At 43.1% G+C, this 18941-nt stretch overlaps 1 protein-coding gene and 1 long non-coding RNA gene across 7 annotated transcripts in view; one reads left to right on the top strand and one right to left on the bottom strand.

Annotated features, from left to right (window-relative positions):
• The window catches only part of PTBP2 (polypyrimidine tract binding protein 2), a 36041-nt gene extending 21956 nt beyond the window's left edge, over window positions 1–14085 (bottom strand). For 3 of the 6 annotated variants that reach the window (XM_008147077.3, XM_008147078.3, XM_008147080.3), the window contains exons 1-3: window positions 13970–14085; window positions 12847–12877; window positions 2116–2191 (exon numbers count right to left, since the gene is read on the bottom strand). In XM_008147077.3, the coding sequence (XP_008145299.1) occupies window positions 2116–2191; window positions 12847–12877; window positions 13970–13977 (115 nt within the window). In that variant the 5' untranslated portion in view covers window positions 13978–14085. Of the gene's footprint in view, window positions 1–2115; window positions 2192–12846; window positions 12878–12962; window positions 13025–13969 lie in introns of those variants that run through there. The other 3 variants (XM_008147079.3, XM_054711506.1, XM_054711507.1) reach the window with 3 other exon arrangements.
• Window positions 13113–16145, top strand: LOC114233645 (uncharacterized). Its single transcript, XR_003619799.2, has 3 exons — window positions 13113–13236; window positions 14576–14654; window positions 15443–16145. It is a non-coding gene; the product is annotated as an uncharacterized LOC114233645 (long non-coding RNA).
• Window positions 16146–18941: the final 2796 nt, after the last annotated feature.

Genomic DNA, 18941 nt, shown 5'->3' with positions numbered 1-18941 from the left:
ATGGTGATCACTTGTGTTTTCCTGATGACTTTTCACGCGTTTACTAGTCATTCATATACCATCTACTGTCTCTTTTTAAAACTCAGACTCTCTGTTTACTGATGTGGAAGAATTCTTTACCTACTCGAAGGCCAAGTCCTCTGTCAAACGTATGTACCAATATGTGAATGAGCATTTTCTCCCCATCTGACCTTGCTTTCTAATTGAGGGGATATGCTCTAATTAATGCCTTTTGATAAAAGTTTTCCATTTAGATGAACTATACTTTATAAATGGTTAGTGTTTTTTGTGTCTTCTCTAAAGAAATCGTCATTTACTCCATCCGTTAGGTACTGTCAGTTGCAGTAGCTTCATAAAGTTAATTAGGGAGTATCCCCTCCTCTATTTTCTAAAAAAGTATATTGATGATGATTTCTTACTTTGAAGTTCATAAAATTCAACAGTGAAGCCACCTATGCCTCCGTGGAAAGATTAAAAATTCAGTTTTTATGATACAGAATTAATCTATACCTATCACGAAATGGCAGGTTATGTCAGTTTTAGTAAATTGGACTTTAAGGAATTTGTCTCATCTAACTTGTTTATTGGCATTACCAATGTTTATAATTTTTCCCTTCTACACTGTGTGGTAATTTATGCTTTCTTCCATTTCTTGAAAAAAACTGTAAACCTTTCTTTTTCCTAATATGGTTCTCTTTTCTAATATAGGAAGACAGGTATCTATTAGAGGTACAGACTTGTTTTTTCACCCTCTGCACTTCTTGGGGTGCATCCAACAAATTTTGGTACATTGTTTTCATTTTCATTCAGTCAGAAATATACCTTTATATCTTCTTTGATTCACGTATTTTTAGAATTGTGTAAATTTATAAATATTTGGTAACTTCCTAGATTTCTAAATGTTTTTAATTTCTATTAAATTCCACTATAGTCAGGTACTATCTAAGCTTTCAATGATTTGAAGTTTATTGAGAATCACTTTATGTCATCATTTATGACCTATCATGGTGAATATCCCATGTACATTTGAAAACTTATACCATATAAACAGAGAAGGTTTTTTGTGTGGACAAATTCAGCTTCACAACACTAGGACTATATTGGGTAAATACTTCATTGTAATTTGTACTTAGCTGAACAGTCAGGAATGTGTATGTGTGCCCTGAGGTACAGGTACAGACCCACCTCGGAGACAATCGCAGTAAGGCAAGAATCGCATAGGTGACTCTCAATTTCTTTCGCTGGTGTAGGGCCTTGCCTTCAATTTGTAAAAAATGTAACATCTGTGAAGTGCAATAAAATCAGGCCTACCTGTGTATACAAGCAACGACTACCTGAAGGAAATCAGTATGTGTCCAGTCTTTCACAATCCTTTTACTGCCAACACATTTAATTCCTCAAGCAATTCAGGAAAGTTTTAGAAAAAAGGAACTTTGGTCTTCAGTAAAAAATGTAAAATGTAGGGTTATAAAGCAAACTAAATCAATCACCATTATCATATTAAAATTTTGGTCTCAGCCATAAAACTAAGGTCTAAAAATTAGTCTACATTTATTTACAGACATAAAAGCCAACAGTATTATTTCAGACGTATACAATTTAAAAAAAATCCTAACTATAAAAATAAATCATTTTAAATTTCAAAGTAGATAACATAAAAAAGTCAATTCAAAGAATTAAAATAGTTACAACAAAAGAAAAAAAGTTGAAAGCACAGAATAAATACAACTTTGTAGTTGAAATTTGGGGTTTTATCTATAGTTTGAGCTTTATGATTTGTGAACTATAGAATTAAAAATACTTTATGACACACAAAACACAAAAGCTAAAAACATAAGTATAGGAAGGGTGAGAATTAGGAAACTTGTAACATGAACAAAAAATATATAATATTTTTGTGACTTAAAAAAGCAATCAGTTACCTGCCCTCAGAAGTCACCATCTTCAGATTTCCTCACTTGACACATATATACTCTAGTAAAATTTCCTCTAAAATATGTCAACAGAAAGCATTTAAAAATAAAATCTATTCTGATAAAAACAGACTAAATTTTAGTTTTAGTATCCTGCTCTATAAAATGGCAAAAATGACTGTTAAAAAGAGTTAAGACTTACCTGTAACCACCATGCTGCTCATATTAGAGTTTGGACTACTGAGAACACTACCTGAGAGTAGTTCGTCAGATCCTCTCTATAAAAACAAAAAGCAACATAAGACATCTTTAAATTTAGAAATATTAATCTGAAATTTCGTCACTTATCTGGAACCCTTCAAATAGTCACTAACAAAGTGTCAGGTGTTAACACTATGGGGAATAGTCAAAAATTTTAATCCCTAAAATAAAAATTGACTCAAGTAAGGATCTTGCTCCCTTTCCCACAAAGCCAAGAGTTTCTTTTCCTCCCTTTCATCCAAGTCCAAAGACAACAAATAGGAAAAATGCCTGGTTCCATAATCAAAGGCTTCGGAGAATTACGTCAGTTTTGTATAGAGCACCCACTGCTACAGCAAGCTGGACTTTCTCACAAACACTCCGTGAAGCCTCCAACCCACAGCACTGGATCATCCAGAACAACTCAGGTCTTTGGAAAATGACAACTTCATCCCGTTGAGTTGGACAGCTCATCATCATCATCATTAAAATTAATTATGCATACATTTCAGTAGTTAAAATCCACACAATGAGAACTTTATTTCTGCCTATATAAGCAGAAACTGAATCATGTCTTCAGATCCTTTAAAGCAAGCATGTCAAACTCGTGACCCACAACGAGTATTTTTGCAGCCCGGCCAATATAACTGTATATAAGAACCGTTTTTAATAAAAATTTCGTAACTTAATTTTTACAATATCCTGTTACACATAATTATTAATAATGAACTACAACGTTCGCTAATGACTGATTACTATAATCATGTTGCATTCATTTCCCTTACGCGCCTTACACGCAGGCGCACCATTTCTCCCCACTGATACCCGCAGCCAATATTTTAGCAGCCGACGGCCAGTCATTAGTCTTGGACTGACTTGTTTGGTGTGCGCAACAGGAAATATTTCACTTTCGGAGAACAAGAGAAATAGGTTTATTTGCGTGACACTTACTAATCTGTGCAGTTATTTAGTGTCTGGTAAGTTAATGTTCAAGAAAAAAATATTAATTTTTGTTAAAATGTTCTATTATTTTATGTTAACGATGACTCATTTATCTCAGCCCTTTGTATTCAGCACGTCTCTATCGAAATAAACCTACGTTTCTATGAAAACTGAAGTTTTTGTTTTTTTGCGGCCCACATAAACTACAACCTTGTTTATTTGACCTGTGCTTGCCTTTGTGTTTGACATGCTTGCTTTAAAGAAAAGGTTATAAATGCACATGTTCTCAGAAATGCACAGTTGTTCAAACCAATGTTGATTTAGCTATTTTAAAAATGTGCATTTATAAAAAATATGTGAATAGATTAGCATTAAAATAGCTAAACCAACTGTTTTGCCCATTTTAAGTAGGTATGTATTTACATACATGGGTATTATTATTTCAAATCACTAAATCAATAGAAGCTGATTTAAACAACCACGAGTACAAAGAAGTTCAACGCAACTATCAAAATGAAAAAAAAATATGAAGGACATATCAAAGCATTTCAGAAAGTCCAAAACAATACAAATTAACCACAAACTTTATGCTAATTTGTGTTCAAACTCATAAAGTTGCATTATAACAAATATCAAAATGGTAAAGAAATAATCATCTCCCCAATTGCTTTACAAGCTCAGAGAAATAAATAAAAGCATAACAAAAATGAAAACATTATCTCGAGCCCGGTTAACACCATATGCACATCATTATAATTGCTCATCACGGTATGGAAGTCAACATGGCATCGTTTCATATGATGGATATGATGAACACAACCAGACACCTGGCGATTCTCAAAGTGTGGCCCCTAGACAACACTAGACCTGGAAACGTGTTAGCAATCCACGCTCTCACATCTACCCTGGCCCTACTGATGAAAACTGAGGTGGGACCCAGAGTTCTAGCAAGCCCTCCAAGTGCTTCTGATGCAGGCTCAAGTTTAACAACCTCCATGTTCAATGGTCACTAGTTTCTTCTTTTAGAACAGTTTTAGGGTTACAATAAAATGGAAAGGGACGGTTTCCCATAAAACCCGTAACTCCACACATGCACAGCTTCCTCCATTGCCAATACCCCCTACTAGAGCGGTTTATTATGAGGATGAACCTACACTGAAACATCACAATCACTCCAAGTCCATAGCCAATGGGCTCCCATAAAAACCTGGGCTCTGCTTATATCCCCCCACCCGCACCCCCTGGCAATCACTGACCTTTTTATTCTCAATAATTTTACCTTTCCCAGAAAGTCGTATGGTTGGGATCATATACGGTGTAGCCTCTCGAATTGACTTCTTCCATTTAGTAATGTGCACGTAGGTTCTCCCCATACCCTTCTGATGGCTTGGCAGTTCACTCTGTTTTAATGCTGGAAAGATTCCATTGTCTGGGCGCACCTGTTTATTTGTCCACCCACTTACCGGGGGGCTTCTTGATTCCTTCCAGTTTTCGGCAATCATGAACCAAGCTGCTAGAAGCATCCATATGCAGATTGCACGTGTGCGTAAGTTTTCAACCCCTTTGGGTCAATACCCATGAGCGTGGTTGATGGACACCTGGTAAAAGTTTGTTTTGTTTTGTAAGAACTGCCAGGCTGTTTGTCGTGGCTGAACCATCTCCCATTCCACTGGGGATGTCCGTGCATTCCTGTGGCTCCAACCTCACCAGCACTTCCGGTTGCCAGTGTTCCACAATTTGGCTATTCTGATGGGTTGTGTAGCAGGATCACACTGTTGCTTCACAATCTGCACTCCCTGATGACATATACCAGCAGTAAGGAACAGCTTTACATATGCTTATTTGCCATCTGTATATCTTCTTTGCTGAGGTGTCTGTTAAGGTCTTTGGCCCATTCTAAAAACAGGTTGTTTTCTTATTGAGTTTGAGTTTTTTTAATATTTTGGATATCTCCCAGTTTGGCTTATCTTCTGATTCTCTTGATATTGTCTTTCACATAGCAGAACTTTTTTATTTAATGAAATCCAACTTCTCAATTGTTTCTTTTCATGGATTGTGTCTTTGGTGTTTACCTAAAAGGCATCATCATAACCAAGGTCATCTAGACTTTCTCCTATGTTATCTTCTAAGAGTTTTCTAATATGGTGTTTTACATTTAGGTCTAAGGTACATTTTGAGTAAATTCTTATGATGGGTATACTGTCTGTGTGTATCTTCATTGTTTTGCATGTGATGTCCAGTTGTTCCAGCACCATTTGTTTTAGAGATGGTCTTTGCTCTCCAGTGTCAAAGATGAGCGGACTATATTGATGGGGGGCTCTATTCTGGACCCTCCATTCTGTCCCATTGGATTATTTGTCCACTCTTTAATCCAAACCACACCGTCTTGATTACTGTAGCTTCATAGTAAGTTGGGTAGCATCAGTCATCCAACTTTTTCTCCTTCAATACTGTGATGGCTATTCTGGGCCTTTTGCCTCCACATAAATTTTAGAATCCCTCTGTTGATAGCCACAAAATAAATGGTTGGAATTTTTATCGATGTTTATAGATCAAGCTGGGAAGAACTGAGATCTCGACAATACTGAGTCTTCGTATCCATGAACATGGAACACCTATCCATTTACTTGATTCTTTGGTTTCATACATCAGTTCTGCAGTGCCTCTATGTATATCTTTTGTTAGATTTATACCTTAAAAGTAGTTCATTATTTTGAGACTAATGTAAATGGTATTTTGTTTTTAATTTCAAATTGAACTTGTTCATTGTTGATATGCAGGACAGCAATTGCCTTTTGCATATTAATTTATATCTTGCAACCTTGCAATAATTGTTTATTAGTGTGAGGAGATTTCGAATTTTCTACAGTTTCTCAAGTCATCTGTGAATGACAGTTTTACACCTTTCTTCTCAATATGCATATTGGTTACGTCTTTTTATTGCCTTATTTCATTGGCAAGGACTTCCAGGATGTTGAAAACAAGTGGTGAGAAGGGACATCCTTGCCATGTATCTGACCTTAGTGACAAAACTGGAGTTTCTCAACATTACGTATGATCTTAGCTGTAGCTTTTTTGATGTTCTTTATCAAGTTGAGGAAATTCCTCTCTAGTCCTAGTTTACTGTGAGTTTTTTATCATAAATGGGTGTTCGGTTCTGCCAAATGCTTTTTCTCCTTCTAGTGATACAATCATGAGGTTTTTCTTTTTTTAGAGTCTGTTGATGTGATAGATTAACTGTTTTTATGACAAGTATGGCATTAAGTAAATAAAATAAGGGCTCTGTAGTTTAGCTTCCACCTACTCTGTAACTGGTAAGTTACTTAACTATTCTAAGCCTTAGCTTCCTCATTTGTATAACATCTACATCACAGTGCTTATGATTAAATGAGATAACACAGGCATCCCTCAGAGACATTGTGGGTTCTGTTCCAGACCATCGCAATGAAGGAATGTGGCAATAAAATGAGTCACACAGACTTTTTGGTTTCCTAGTGCAAATAAAAGTTATATTTATACTATACTACAGTCTATTCAAAGTGTGCACTAGAATTGTCTAAAAATACAATGCACATACCTTAATTTAAGAATACTGCTAAAAATTGCTAACCATCATCTGAGCCTTCAGCATAAAAAGACACATAAATCATTGGAACAGAATAGAGCCCAGAAATAAACAAAGGAACTGAATAGACATTTTACAAAGAAGGAATACAGATAGATGGCCAACAGGTACATGAAAAGGTGCTCAACATCTCTAACCATTACAGAAATGCCCATCAAAACCACAATGAGATATCACCTGTTAGAATGACTTATCAAAAAGAAAAGAAACGTGTTGGTGGGGATGCAGAGAAAAGAGAACCCTTGTACAAGGTGGTGGGAATGTAAATTGGTGCAGTCACTATGAAAAACAATATGGTAGTTGCTCAAAAATAATTTTTAAGTACAATTATATGATCCAGCAATCCCATTTCTAGGTAGTTCTCCGAAGGAAGTGAAATCACTATACTATTTCACAAAAGCTCCTGCCCCTCATGCTCACTGCAGCATTAAAAGCAACACATGGAAACAACCTACACGTGTCCTTTGACAGGTGAACGGATGAAGAAAATGTGAGATATAGACACACACACAATGAAATAGTATTCAGTCATAAAAAGAAATCATTCTGCTGTAACAACATAGATGGGCTTTGAGGATAGTATGCTTAGCAAAATAAGTCAGAGAAAGACAAATATACTGTATGATCTCACTTATATGTAAACACTAAAAAAAGAAGAAACAAACAAAAAGAAACCTCACAGCAACAGAGAACAGAGTGGTGGTGGCCAAAGGCAGAGGGAGTGTGGAAGGAAGGGCAAGATGGGCAAGATGGGTGAGGTGGTCAAAAGACACCAACTTTGCACTATGAGAAGTAGATTGATTTATTTAACAAAAGAAACACAAGAAAGACATTTTAATAAATTGAGTTCTAGGGATGCAGTGTACAGCATGGTGACTATAGTTGATAGCTATGTGTGGGGACAGATTAATCATTTACGTATATACTTAGATCAAATCATTATCAATTATCTCTCAATTAAAAAAGAAAAACTCTAAAAGTTAAAAAACTTATTGCCAACGATTATCCATAGCAAGTATAACTAACAAAATTTTAATATCACAATATATAAAAACTCCTAGGACTCAATAAGAAAAAAAAAAACTACATTAAAAAAGAAGATGAATAGACAATATGAACAGGCATTTAATAGAGAAGAAACATGAATGGCCAATAAAATATATCATTGATACTCAGGGAATTCAAAATAAAACAAGGTACCATACAACATGCACACACCATTAAAAAGTCCAATAATGCCAATTTATCAGAGAGGATGTGTAGAAACATGAACTTTAATATAGTATAAATCAGCACAACCACTTAGGAAAGCAACATGCCAATATCCAATCAACTTGAAAATAGACACAACCTATAATCCAGCAATTCTACTTTTAGAAAACTCTAGCCTTGACATAAACTTTACTGAAATATGCACAAGAATGCTCACAACAGCAATTTGTAACAGGAAAAAATAACAATCTTGTATTTGTCAACTAGGTAATCATATAATCAAACACCTTACGACAAGAAAAATGAATTAGAGCTACATATAAACTTAGACTAATAAACTATTATTGCACAAGAGCAAGTTACAGAAGACACAGCATGACAGCACATATGTATTGTTTAAACATGTGAAATAAAACTAAGAGGGTGTCCCCCAAAATGTATACACATTTTGAATTATTATAAAGGCGGTGTTTATTAAAATAAACTTCATTTTCAAAATGTAATAGAATCAGCCGTTACATTTTTAATACGAAGTCTCAAAAGTCCATGTGTACTTGATAATTAGAGATCAATTTAGACTAGCCACGTGGAGTGCTCAATAACCACATTAGTGGCTACCCTAACAAACATGGCTCAAAACAACTCTGCCATGCTTTATGTAGTGTCATAATTTAGTATTTTTACTTCTATTTTTTAAACTCCCAATCAATCGCTGCTATTATTTTCTTGTACATTCAGTAATTAAATTTACCCTCAGCTTATTGACTTCTTGGTTAACCTCACTCCTACCTCAGACCTCCATCTGGAGTCACTGGCCTTCTTTCTGAAGTACAACCTCTGGAATTCCAGTGGGTCTGTTATCAAAGTCCCCATTTGTCCTTTTTTTGGGGGGAGGTATTTCCTGAAAATGTCATTATTTTGCTCTTAAGGGCAATTTAGCGGGTTATGTGATAACAGGGGGATAGTTATCTCCACTCAGCTCTCTGAAGACACTATTATTTCCACTATCGTGGATGCCATGTTGCTGAAGAAGCATTTGGTCTTCTCATTCCTTTAGAGGGAATCTAAGATCTTCTCAGTGTCTTTGGTGTTTTGCTCTTTTATTGTGATGTGTCCAGATTTCCTTATGCCTCCTAAACCTAAGAATTCATGTAACTCATCCATTATGGAATATTATCAGTCTTTGGCTTTTTCCAATTTTGCTTCTCTGCAATCTTTAATTTCTCTTTCTGGAACTCTAATTAAATATTTGTTAGAATTTATCTGCCTTTCCTACCTTATCTTTTAACCTTTCTATCTTCATCTCTTTAGTGCTCTGTGCTAAACTCTGAGTAAATTCTATTTTTTAGTTCACTAATTCTCTTTAGTGCTATCTGACCAACTATATTTTTTAAAGGACTGAGCTTTTAACACTTGTTTAAAATTGATTTGAGAGAGAGGAAGGTAGAGAGAGACATCAATCGGATACCTCCCTTAATGCCCCAAACGGGAATCTAACCTGCACCTTTTGGTGCATGGGATAGCACTCCAACTGAGCAACCTGACCAGGGCCTGACCAACTATTTTTAACCTGGACTCCAGGCTCTCCTATTTACCATATTGGACTTGCATTAAAGCGCTCCTTCCAAATCAGATTTACAGATTAAAGAACTATAACAAACATCACCATCATTTGAGCACTTATGTGCCATTCCAAGCCAAATCTTTTATGGATTATTTTATCTAATCTTCAAAATAACTTTTGGGGTAGGTCCTACTTTGCCCATTTAAAAATCTGTAAAAACTAAAACTCAGAGGTTATCTGTTCAGTGTTATACAGGCCACACCCTAGCCTGTTCAATTTCAAACCACTGCTCTTGACAAAACCTCCATTGAAAAACATTCCCATCCACCATCAACAATTCCAATTTCTGTTAAATTTTAATATTGTATTTCTACTATATAAACCTTAAGTAAACTTTAAGCCAAGTCTTTGTCGATATCCTTTAAGAATATTGATGAACAGATGTTTATCGAGCAGATTATGCAGGGCACAAAAAAGGTGAAGAAAAAGCTATTACAGGAAATGTTTTTGGGAATAATACCCACATGTGTGGATGAAAAAAATCAGATATCATGTCTTCCAACAGAAAAACACACCACTTACAAAACACAGAAAGAGAATCCGAGAGTCTCCAGATCCAACCACAAACGGACAGACAGATGGAGATTACCACTAGACTGTAATAAAAAAGACAGACAATAGCAGGCAGTGGAGAGGATGTGGATGGACCGGACATGTCACACACGGCTGGTGGCAATGTCAAAAGGTTCCACCACTTTGGGAAATAGTTTGCAGTTTCTTAAAAAGTTATCTAATGCCTCTGCCTATGTTCCAGCAGTTCCCAACACAGGCATTTCCCCAAGAGAAACGTAAGCACACGTTCACACACAGACTTGTGCAGGAATGTTGAGAGCAGCTTTAATAGCCCCAAACTGGGAACATGCCAAACATCGACAAGAGTGGAAAGAATAAAATACACTGCCGTATACCCACACAATGCAATATTGCTAAGCAGTAAGAAGGGATCAGCTATTGATACACAATATGAGTCTGAAAATAATTATGCTGAGTGCAATAAGCCAGACCAAAAAAGGGTACATAGTGTACAATCCCATTTATTTAACATTCTAAAAAATGCACACGAATCATAGTGAGAGAACACAGATCAGTGGTTGCTTGGGGAAAGGAAGGCAGATGGGAGGGATTACAAAATGATACTTTGGGGGTGGTGTATGCTCATTGTCTTGATTATAGTAATGGTTTCATAGGTGCATACATGTATCAAAACGTGTACTTTAAATGTGTAGCTTATATCAAATATCTCAATAAAGCTATTTAAAGGCAAGGCAAGATGTAGGCCAGCACACATGACATGAATCTATTTGTGTAAACAAGGCTGTTCACGTGTGGTAATATATAAACTAACGAGAGGCCCGGTGCATGAATTCTTGCACTGGTGGGGGCCGGCCAGCTGCCCCGCCCCACAGGGGCCTATCCGGCAGGGGGGAGGGGACGCCGGAGGTTGGCAGGCCCTGCTCCTGATGGGGGATGGGGGGAGGCGATCGGGGGCAGGGCCCGCCAGGGGTAGGGGCCACTTCCAGAATCAGGCTGGTTGGCCAGCCGCAGCGCACGTCATAGTGACCGGTCGTTCTGGTCATTCCGGCGTTCCGGCCCCTTGGCTTTTATATATAGAGATAATTGCAGGGGGAAAATGTACCAGAAATATTTTAACATAATTACTTACACCCAAGAAAGAGGATTGGAAATCAGTGAGAAATACTGTGCACACTGAACATTTTTTAATCACACACATTACTTTTATTTTGTAAAAAATTTATGAAAGCTTAATTACTTGTTTAGAGGTCTGATGCTAAAGCAAAAGTTCTTAACCACTATCCTAGAAAATCATATAAAACATAACTTTCGTTATTCAAACTTTTATATTCACAATGGGCAAAAAAAAAAGGTTAGCGATTATTTTTATATCATTTTCTAATATTTTTCTCTCAAACTACTACAAAAATAGAAAACTGGTGTAACCAATAAGCCTTATCTGCACATCCTCTTCTCTTCCAAGCCTCGCCGCTCCCTGCCTTCTCACTCTGGGTCTGGTCCAGTTCCTTCTCTCCTATCCATGAGTAGTGGACAATTCAGACTTGAATCATTTACTCTCTTCAAAATTCACTTCCAGTTTGGATGGTAGCTATAGTACCTACATCTTGCACTCTTGAGCTGTTCCCCATTTTAAATCCTCCTCTATCACAACTTAGAAAATATCATTGCCAAATAATACGCCTTCCCTGAAAAAAAAAAAGCTCATTACTTCACCCCCAATGTACACCATCTGAACTTAACAACAAAGCCTAAACGTTAAAACATGGGGAAGTATCTAGTTCACTATAAGACAGAAAATAAGCAAGAAAACATAAGGTATCTCCAAAAGTATTCTGAGGACCACCACGCTGTTCTGGATGAAACTTTAAAATTCTAAGGAATATTGTGATCAGTCAGCATCACTGCGCTAGGCAGCCTCCCACACCCGAAGGGGGAAACGTCACTGCGTCCAACAAGTCTCTGGCTACAGTTAATGTGCAACGAAACCAATTTTGCCCCAAACTGTATTTGAGGACCTGCTGCTCTAGGCTTGGATGCCAAGCTTGGAAAATAGATACCAGACAGGACCATGCTAACAGGGCAGACAGGCTGGATAACAAAAAAATGACGTTAATCGTGATGTTAAAATGTGCAGGAATTAAAAGGAAATGAAAGGCCTCACCAGTAGAACGAAGGTTTAAAGAATGAGCACTTTTCCTGGACAAAATGTGACGGAGGAATCCCAAACGCCTCCGGCCCGAGGCCTACCTTCCTCAACAGGCAGCCACCAGCCCTGACCGGCTGACTCACACTTGAAGCTAATTGTGTGAACAAGTTTCTTTCCTTTTTAAGAATCAGGGTAACCGTTTCAAATGTGGCTTATTATTGGCAAAACTATCTTAGTCTGCATAAAGACAGGAGAAGAGTATAAAAATTTTTTTAGATTAATAAAATTATATGATTCCGGTCAAATCACTTACCGGCCATTGAAAGCCCTAATTTCCCCTCCGAAAGTTGGGATATCATTTCCTCTTCCCAAGAAGCCGTGCCTGGGAGCATTTTTAATTTCCCGAACCCCATTGCGCCCCTCCTTTTCCATGTCTGGTCGTGGTCTATGCAGGTGCGGAACCACAGGACCTCGCGCCAAAACCCAAGCCCCTTGCAGCGAGCGAGCGGGTCCCCAAAGCTAAGCGAGCGGGTCCCCAAAGCTAAGCGAGCATGCCCCCCGCGGTGCTCGGCCCCGCACCCTGCGCCCAGCCGTCTCCGGCAGCTCCTACCTTCACGCCAACCGTGACATCTGTGACAATCCTGTGGAGAGAGAAGGAGAGTGTCAGCGCCCGGGGCTGGGAACTTTGCAGGGTCACCGGGCAGGTGGAGGGGCCTCCAACCACACCTGGCGCCGGGGCCCCGGCCGGGCACGGGGCCGCTCAAACTTCAGGCCGGCCCGGTCGTCCCGGGAGAAGCGGAAGCGCGCTCCTCGCGCGCGGGGCCACCGGCCCACGACCCCCGGGGGGCGCCGGGCATCCTCGGGGGAACCGAGTCCGTGCGGGGGGCCCTGGACACGCGCTGCACCGAGTCCTCCCGCTTCGCCGGCGCCGGTGAAGGGCCTTTCCCAACGCGGCGGCCCCGCCCCGCCCCCACGCGGGCCGCGAGCGCCCGTCCCGACGGTTGGTTCCCGGGCTGGGGGAGGGGCCGCGGGGACCGGGCCTCGCCGCCCCGGCCTCTCGGGGGAGGGGCGAGGGGAGGGGAGGCGGCCCAGGCTTTCGAGGCCCGTTTTGTTTTCCCGCAAACGGGTCACCGGGGCCGAGGGCCGCCCGCGCGGCGGGGGTGCGCTGGGGTCGCGTGGCCCGCGTGACGGGGTCGCTCCGGGCCCGGCGCCCGCCCCGCGTGTCCCGGGCCCACCAACGGCCGCCCGCCCGCTCCCACCGGCTCCGGCGACAACAAAGGCGGTGACACGGCCGCCCCTCCCCCGCCCCGCCCGCCGCCGCGGAGCTCCCGCACCCCGCACCCCGCTCCCCGCACCCGGGCCGGCGGTGCGGACGGCGAGGCCGCGCGGGGACACGGACACGGGCCTCCTCAGACCCGGCCTCGCCGGCCCCGCGCGGCCCCCGGTCGCCTCCCGGTGCCCGGCCGCGGTGGCTCCGGGGACAGGGCCGCCCAGGCTCCGCGGCGCCTCGCCCGCGCCCCGAGCGGTCCCTCCCCCCCGGAGCCGCCGCCGCCCCCGGTCCCGGGGCCGGCCCGTCGCGCCCGGTCCCCCAAGCGGCCCGAGCGGCGGGGGGTGTGTGCGAGGGGGCGGCGGGGACGGCGGCCGGCCCGCGAGGGGCAGCCGGGTGGCTGCGGACGGGACCCGCCGGGCGAGCCCCTCCAGGCCCCCGGCCCCCGGCCCGGCCCGGCACCTACCCGTCCATTGCCGAACCGGACAAAGCCTCGCTCCCGGGGACCGAGCCGCGCACCAGCAGACACACACGAGCCGCGACAAAATGGCGGCCAGCGCGCGACGGAAATGGCCGAGGCGGCGGGGCGCGCGGGCCGAGGCGGCGGAAAAAGCCGAAGCCTGCGCGGGGGGCGGGGCTACTGGGAGGGGGAGCGCGGGGGCGGGGCCTGGCCGCTCGGGGGCGGGGCCTCGGGGCGCGGGGGCGGGGCCGCGACTCTGGGACCTGAGCGCTGACCCCTGCGCACCTCCTCCCTCCTGGCCGGGTCCCCAGGGGCCGCGGAACCGACCTGGGAGCCCTGACTCTGGCGGGCTGCACTCGCAGACCCTCCGCCCGCTGCACAGCACCCCCGGGCCTGGGACCCCGGCCCAGGAGGAGCCAGTGGAGCTCATCACACCCACGGGCCTGTTCTCCACGCCCCGGGGCACCTGGTTCCCGCCTGCCAGGTGGAGGATTAGGGGCACCTGCCGGAAATGGTCCCTCCGCCTGGGTCGGGGAGAGAGAGGTGGGCCTTGGGTGCCCAGCGGGAAGGCCACACTGACGCAACCTCCTCCTTCCTCTCTCTGCCTCGCAGGCTCCACTGTCATGTTCATAGCATATTGGACGTGTTCCTGGGACGTATTTTTATCAGCGACTCAACCCAGTTTGAAAAGGTAGCCGCTTTGGGGAACTGGCTCAGTGGGGACTGCTCGGCCAGTACCTTTGCCTCCCGCCCACCTTCACCCCCGGCCTGGACACCTGCACAGATGCACGTCTCATCCTGAGAAATGAGAAAGATTCCCTCTCTCTCTCCAGTTCCTCCCCATGCCCACTTGGGGTTTTCCTATACCCCCTGCACGCAAACCTCTTAACCCTATACTAGCTGGAATTTCACTGTGCTAAGTGGTAGTTTCTGTATCATCCATTAAATTATATTATTTTATGTTGGATAGGCCTTAAAGAGCTTCTTGTCCACATATTTGGTTATAGACCTCTTCAAAGCCCTTAAAAATTTAAAATTCTTGACATGCCTTAGGGATTGGCAATCCTAAAAAAAAAAAAAAATCCATTTCCTACATTGCCTTCCCTTTGCCTTAAGCATTGACTTATGATACATAAAGGACCCATATTGGGCCATTAATAATCACGCTTCACATATTTGTGGTTTTGAACATGTAATTTTCACCCAACAATTAAATATGGAAGCTCCCAACGGACAGGCACTCGAGCATCATTCTCCGTGCCCCCCACACGGACTCGATCAATATTGACTGATTGGCTCTCGCTATATCTTGGCAAAGACGAACCGTTCCATGAGGGGAAACCTGTCCTTACTGGCAAAAGGAATCACATGGTATTCACAAAAACACATTTTTCTTTGTTTTGTTCTTTTCTCCTAATGAAGTACAACCCTGCAAACAACAGCCAATATGCTTGCTTATTTCAACCCATCACTTTCTAGAAAAGACTTAAGGCTCTTTACAAGTCAAGACACACAAAGCACAGACGATGGCATGGAGGCAGGGACGAGCCTCGTGCAGCCGTGGCCAGCACGAAGGCCTGTTCGGGAAAGGCCGCGTCCAGATCGGAGCCGTGTCCCTTGGCAGCTGTGTGACCCCAGGCGTGCTCATTAACCCCCAGGGAAGTCTCTTCACTGAAAACCACGGGATCGCCTTCACTGAAAACGGAAATGGGGTGAAAAGTTGGGCCTTCATGCTAGATGCTTGTGAGGCCTGCGTGCCTTCCGGCGCGCACAGCGCCCAGGGGCCCAGGGACGGCGGCAGTGGGTCCGGGGCTGGGCCATCACCCTCACTCTTTGAATTAACTGGCGTTACCCACCGGAAAGGAAGCCGTCACAACGTCGGTGCTTGGATTTCTAACAGCCAACCGTGTTCACACACATAAATCCAGGTAGAGCTTTCCAGAAAGGTTGAACACGTCACTCAAGTAATGAGATTGGCTGGTACCTAGTGGTATAAATCTGAGAAAATGTCATAGATGAATTTCCCCATCCCCATCCAAAGCTCAATTTGGGTGATGTTTATGAGGTAACCACGGGCTAGATTATGAACCTGCACATTCGCAGATGGCCAGCCTCTGTCATGTATGGCAAGGTTACATTAGTGTTTATGGATTCCTAACAAAATAAGGCAATAAAACGTGAAGCGCCCATATGATTGCCATACACCTGTCTTTTCTGAGCGTCACGATTTGTTCTTTCCCTTCTGAACGGTAAATGTTTTGACCTTTTGCAGAGATTTACACTTAGGCGCACGATGATTAATTCTAAATTCCAGTGTGTGCGAAGCCGACGTGAGGTCTGATATTGGTGCAGTGAAAACAGGAAATAGGGTTTGTTCATCTGCTCCGTCTTCCGGCCTGGCCCCGCCTCTCAGCTGCTTAGAGCACAAAAGACTTGAACTTTTCCATGCCGCCGTCTCTTCTTCTGAGAGTGGGATTGATTAGGTGGTTTTAATAATAGGATTGATTAGGTGATTTTTTGATAAGTATTTTTGAATAGGCAATTTAAATTTAAAATAGGGAAAACGAACCCAAAGGTATGAAAGCTTACACAAAATGCGGGAAAGGGGCAAATAGAGGCAAAAGTTGACTTGGTGGTGGCCCGGCGCTGGCAGGAGGAATGGGGGATAGCTGTAAGCGGACACGACGTTTCTAGCATGATGGGAATGTTCTAAAGCTCGATGGTGATGATGGTTGTACAACCTACTAAAATCCACGCAATTACACTTCCTGCTGCTGAGATTCATGGTGTGTAAACGACATATCAGTGAGGCTGTTACAAAAAGAAGACCCGTTTGCCTTCTCCTCCCGCTACAGTCCTTTCGGTTTATGGGGTATCCCTTCTAGAATGTTCTGGGCTTAAACTGATTCCATACAAAGCTCTTCTTTTACCCCAAAGTGGCCACCCCAGTACACTCTGTCCTGCAGCTTATTTCGTAACTTACCAAGAGGTCTTTTCTTATCCCTGTATTTACAAGTGCCTCACCCTTCAGAGGGCTGCACAGTATTCTACCAAATGAGTAAACCGCGATTTACTTAACTAGGTCTCATTGGTGGGCATCTCCGTGCCTCCAATCTTGTCATTTACAAGCAATTCTGCAACGAATATCCTGCTTCATTTTCACATGTGTGCATATATCTGCTGGATAAATACTACATATACAATGTCTGGGTCTGCCTTTTTAATCTCAGAACATGCTGTCAGATTGTCCTCAGGTTCCTGGAGTCCTTGTGGGAAATATTTGCTTTTAAAAAGAGCTGATTTCTTTAATTCATAAAGACTTCGTACCAAAAAGAATGTCAAAAGCCAACAACCAAATAAAAAATGGGTAAAGCATGTGAGTAGAATATGAACAAACACGACAGAAAAGTTTAAAAATGCCCAGCCTCACTTATAATCAGGAAGTTCCCGGTAAAACGGCACGAAGTTCCTCTTTTTACCTGCCAATGCCCACCTGCCCCCTAAGTCCCAGACAAACACAGCACCAGGCTTCCTGAAAACTGAAAAAAAAATATTCTTCTCCAAACTACCACCAATGTGAAGACAGAATAAAGACACTTGTAGGTACATTGGATATCCTATGCCTTGTTCCTTTAAAATCTTCTGGAAGATGTAATTCCAAAATGCGGGCATACGTCAGTAAGGAAGAAGAGATGGGCTCCAGGAGACCTGAGATAAAAGAGAAGTAAATTAGAGGTTGGGAGAGAAGGCCGAGGCCAACAGCTGTGCACCCCTACAGCTCTCACCTATTCACCCCTACAGCTATTCACCCCTACAGCTCTCACCTATTCACCCCTACAGCTATTCACCCCTACAGCTCTCACCTATTCACCCCTACAGCTATTCACCCCTACAGCTATTCACCCCTATAGCTATTCACCTATAGCTATTCACCTACAATTCTGCACCTATTCACCTCTACAGCTATGACCCTATGTACCTCTACAGCTATGCACCTAGGTACCTATGCAGCTATGCAGCTGTGCAGTAGTCCTTCAGGTCCAATGCCACATGAGATCAGGGGGATCCAGTAAATATTTCCAAGAAAGAACATGGGCCTGAACGATAACAATGTCTAAATACATTGAACAGAGTTTTATAGAGCTGTTGGAATGTGTAAGGACAGAAGGGAAAGTACATGGCAAAAAAATTTTTTTAATTGACTCTAAGATAAACAAAAAGTTGTAAAGAAATATCTTAGTACACTCTGTGGCTCGGTTGTAAAAACTTACATCTTCGTAATGAGGGAAGCACTGAATATTGATAAAATTAATAAATGTGAAAGAACTTGTGGGAAAATGAAAGAGAATATGTGTGTGTGTGTGTGTGTGTTCACGTGTGTGCGCACGGTGGGAACATACCCTCCCGGATCCCAAAGGAGGACGCCGATGGGTAACGTGTGGAGTGGATGGGTGAGAGGCAGAAGCCGGGAGAACCGGGGGGAAGGCAGAGGGCTGGTTTCTGGCCGTGGCACTTGCGGGTTGGAAGAGAGTGAGACAAGACAGTCCGGCTTCGGCTTTTGTTTGTTGCGTGATAAACCTCCCACCATTTACCCCCTACGCCCTGCGCGTGAGTTCCATTGATGAAAATAGATGTTGCCTTTAAGGCAGAAAGGCTTCGCTGGCGGCGAGCACGGGACCGTCCCAGCACAAAGCCGCCACTGTGTGGGCAGCAGCGGGGCCTGCTGGGTGCGCTCCCTGCAGAAAGCCCGGCAGAGCCCGCCTCCTGCTCCCCGCCTTCCAGAGGGTTCTGGGGAGAGAACACCACAGTTTGAGGGGGTCAGCAGTTTTTTAAATGGTCACGTGCAAGGAGCTGATCCAGGGGAGAGGGTGAGGAAAGTCAGCTGCACAGAAAAGTAAAAGACGCAAAAAAAATGCTAACCGCAAAGGAAACAGCTCCACTTTGGCTTATGTTATAAACCATGGAATATTATAGACCC

Source organism: Eptesicus fuscus, chromosome 22, assembly GCF_027574615.1.
Source record: "Eptesicus fuscus isolate TK198812 chromosome 22, DD_ASM_mEF_20220401, whole genome shotgun sequence".
Taxonomy (NCBI): domain Eukaryota; kingdom Metazoa; phylum Chordata; class Mammalia; order Chiroptera; family Vespertilionidae; genus Eptesicus; species Eptesicus fuscus.
Note: the sequence above shows the minus strand (reverse complement) of the source record. Positions and strands in the feature narration are given on the sequence as shown.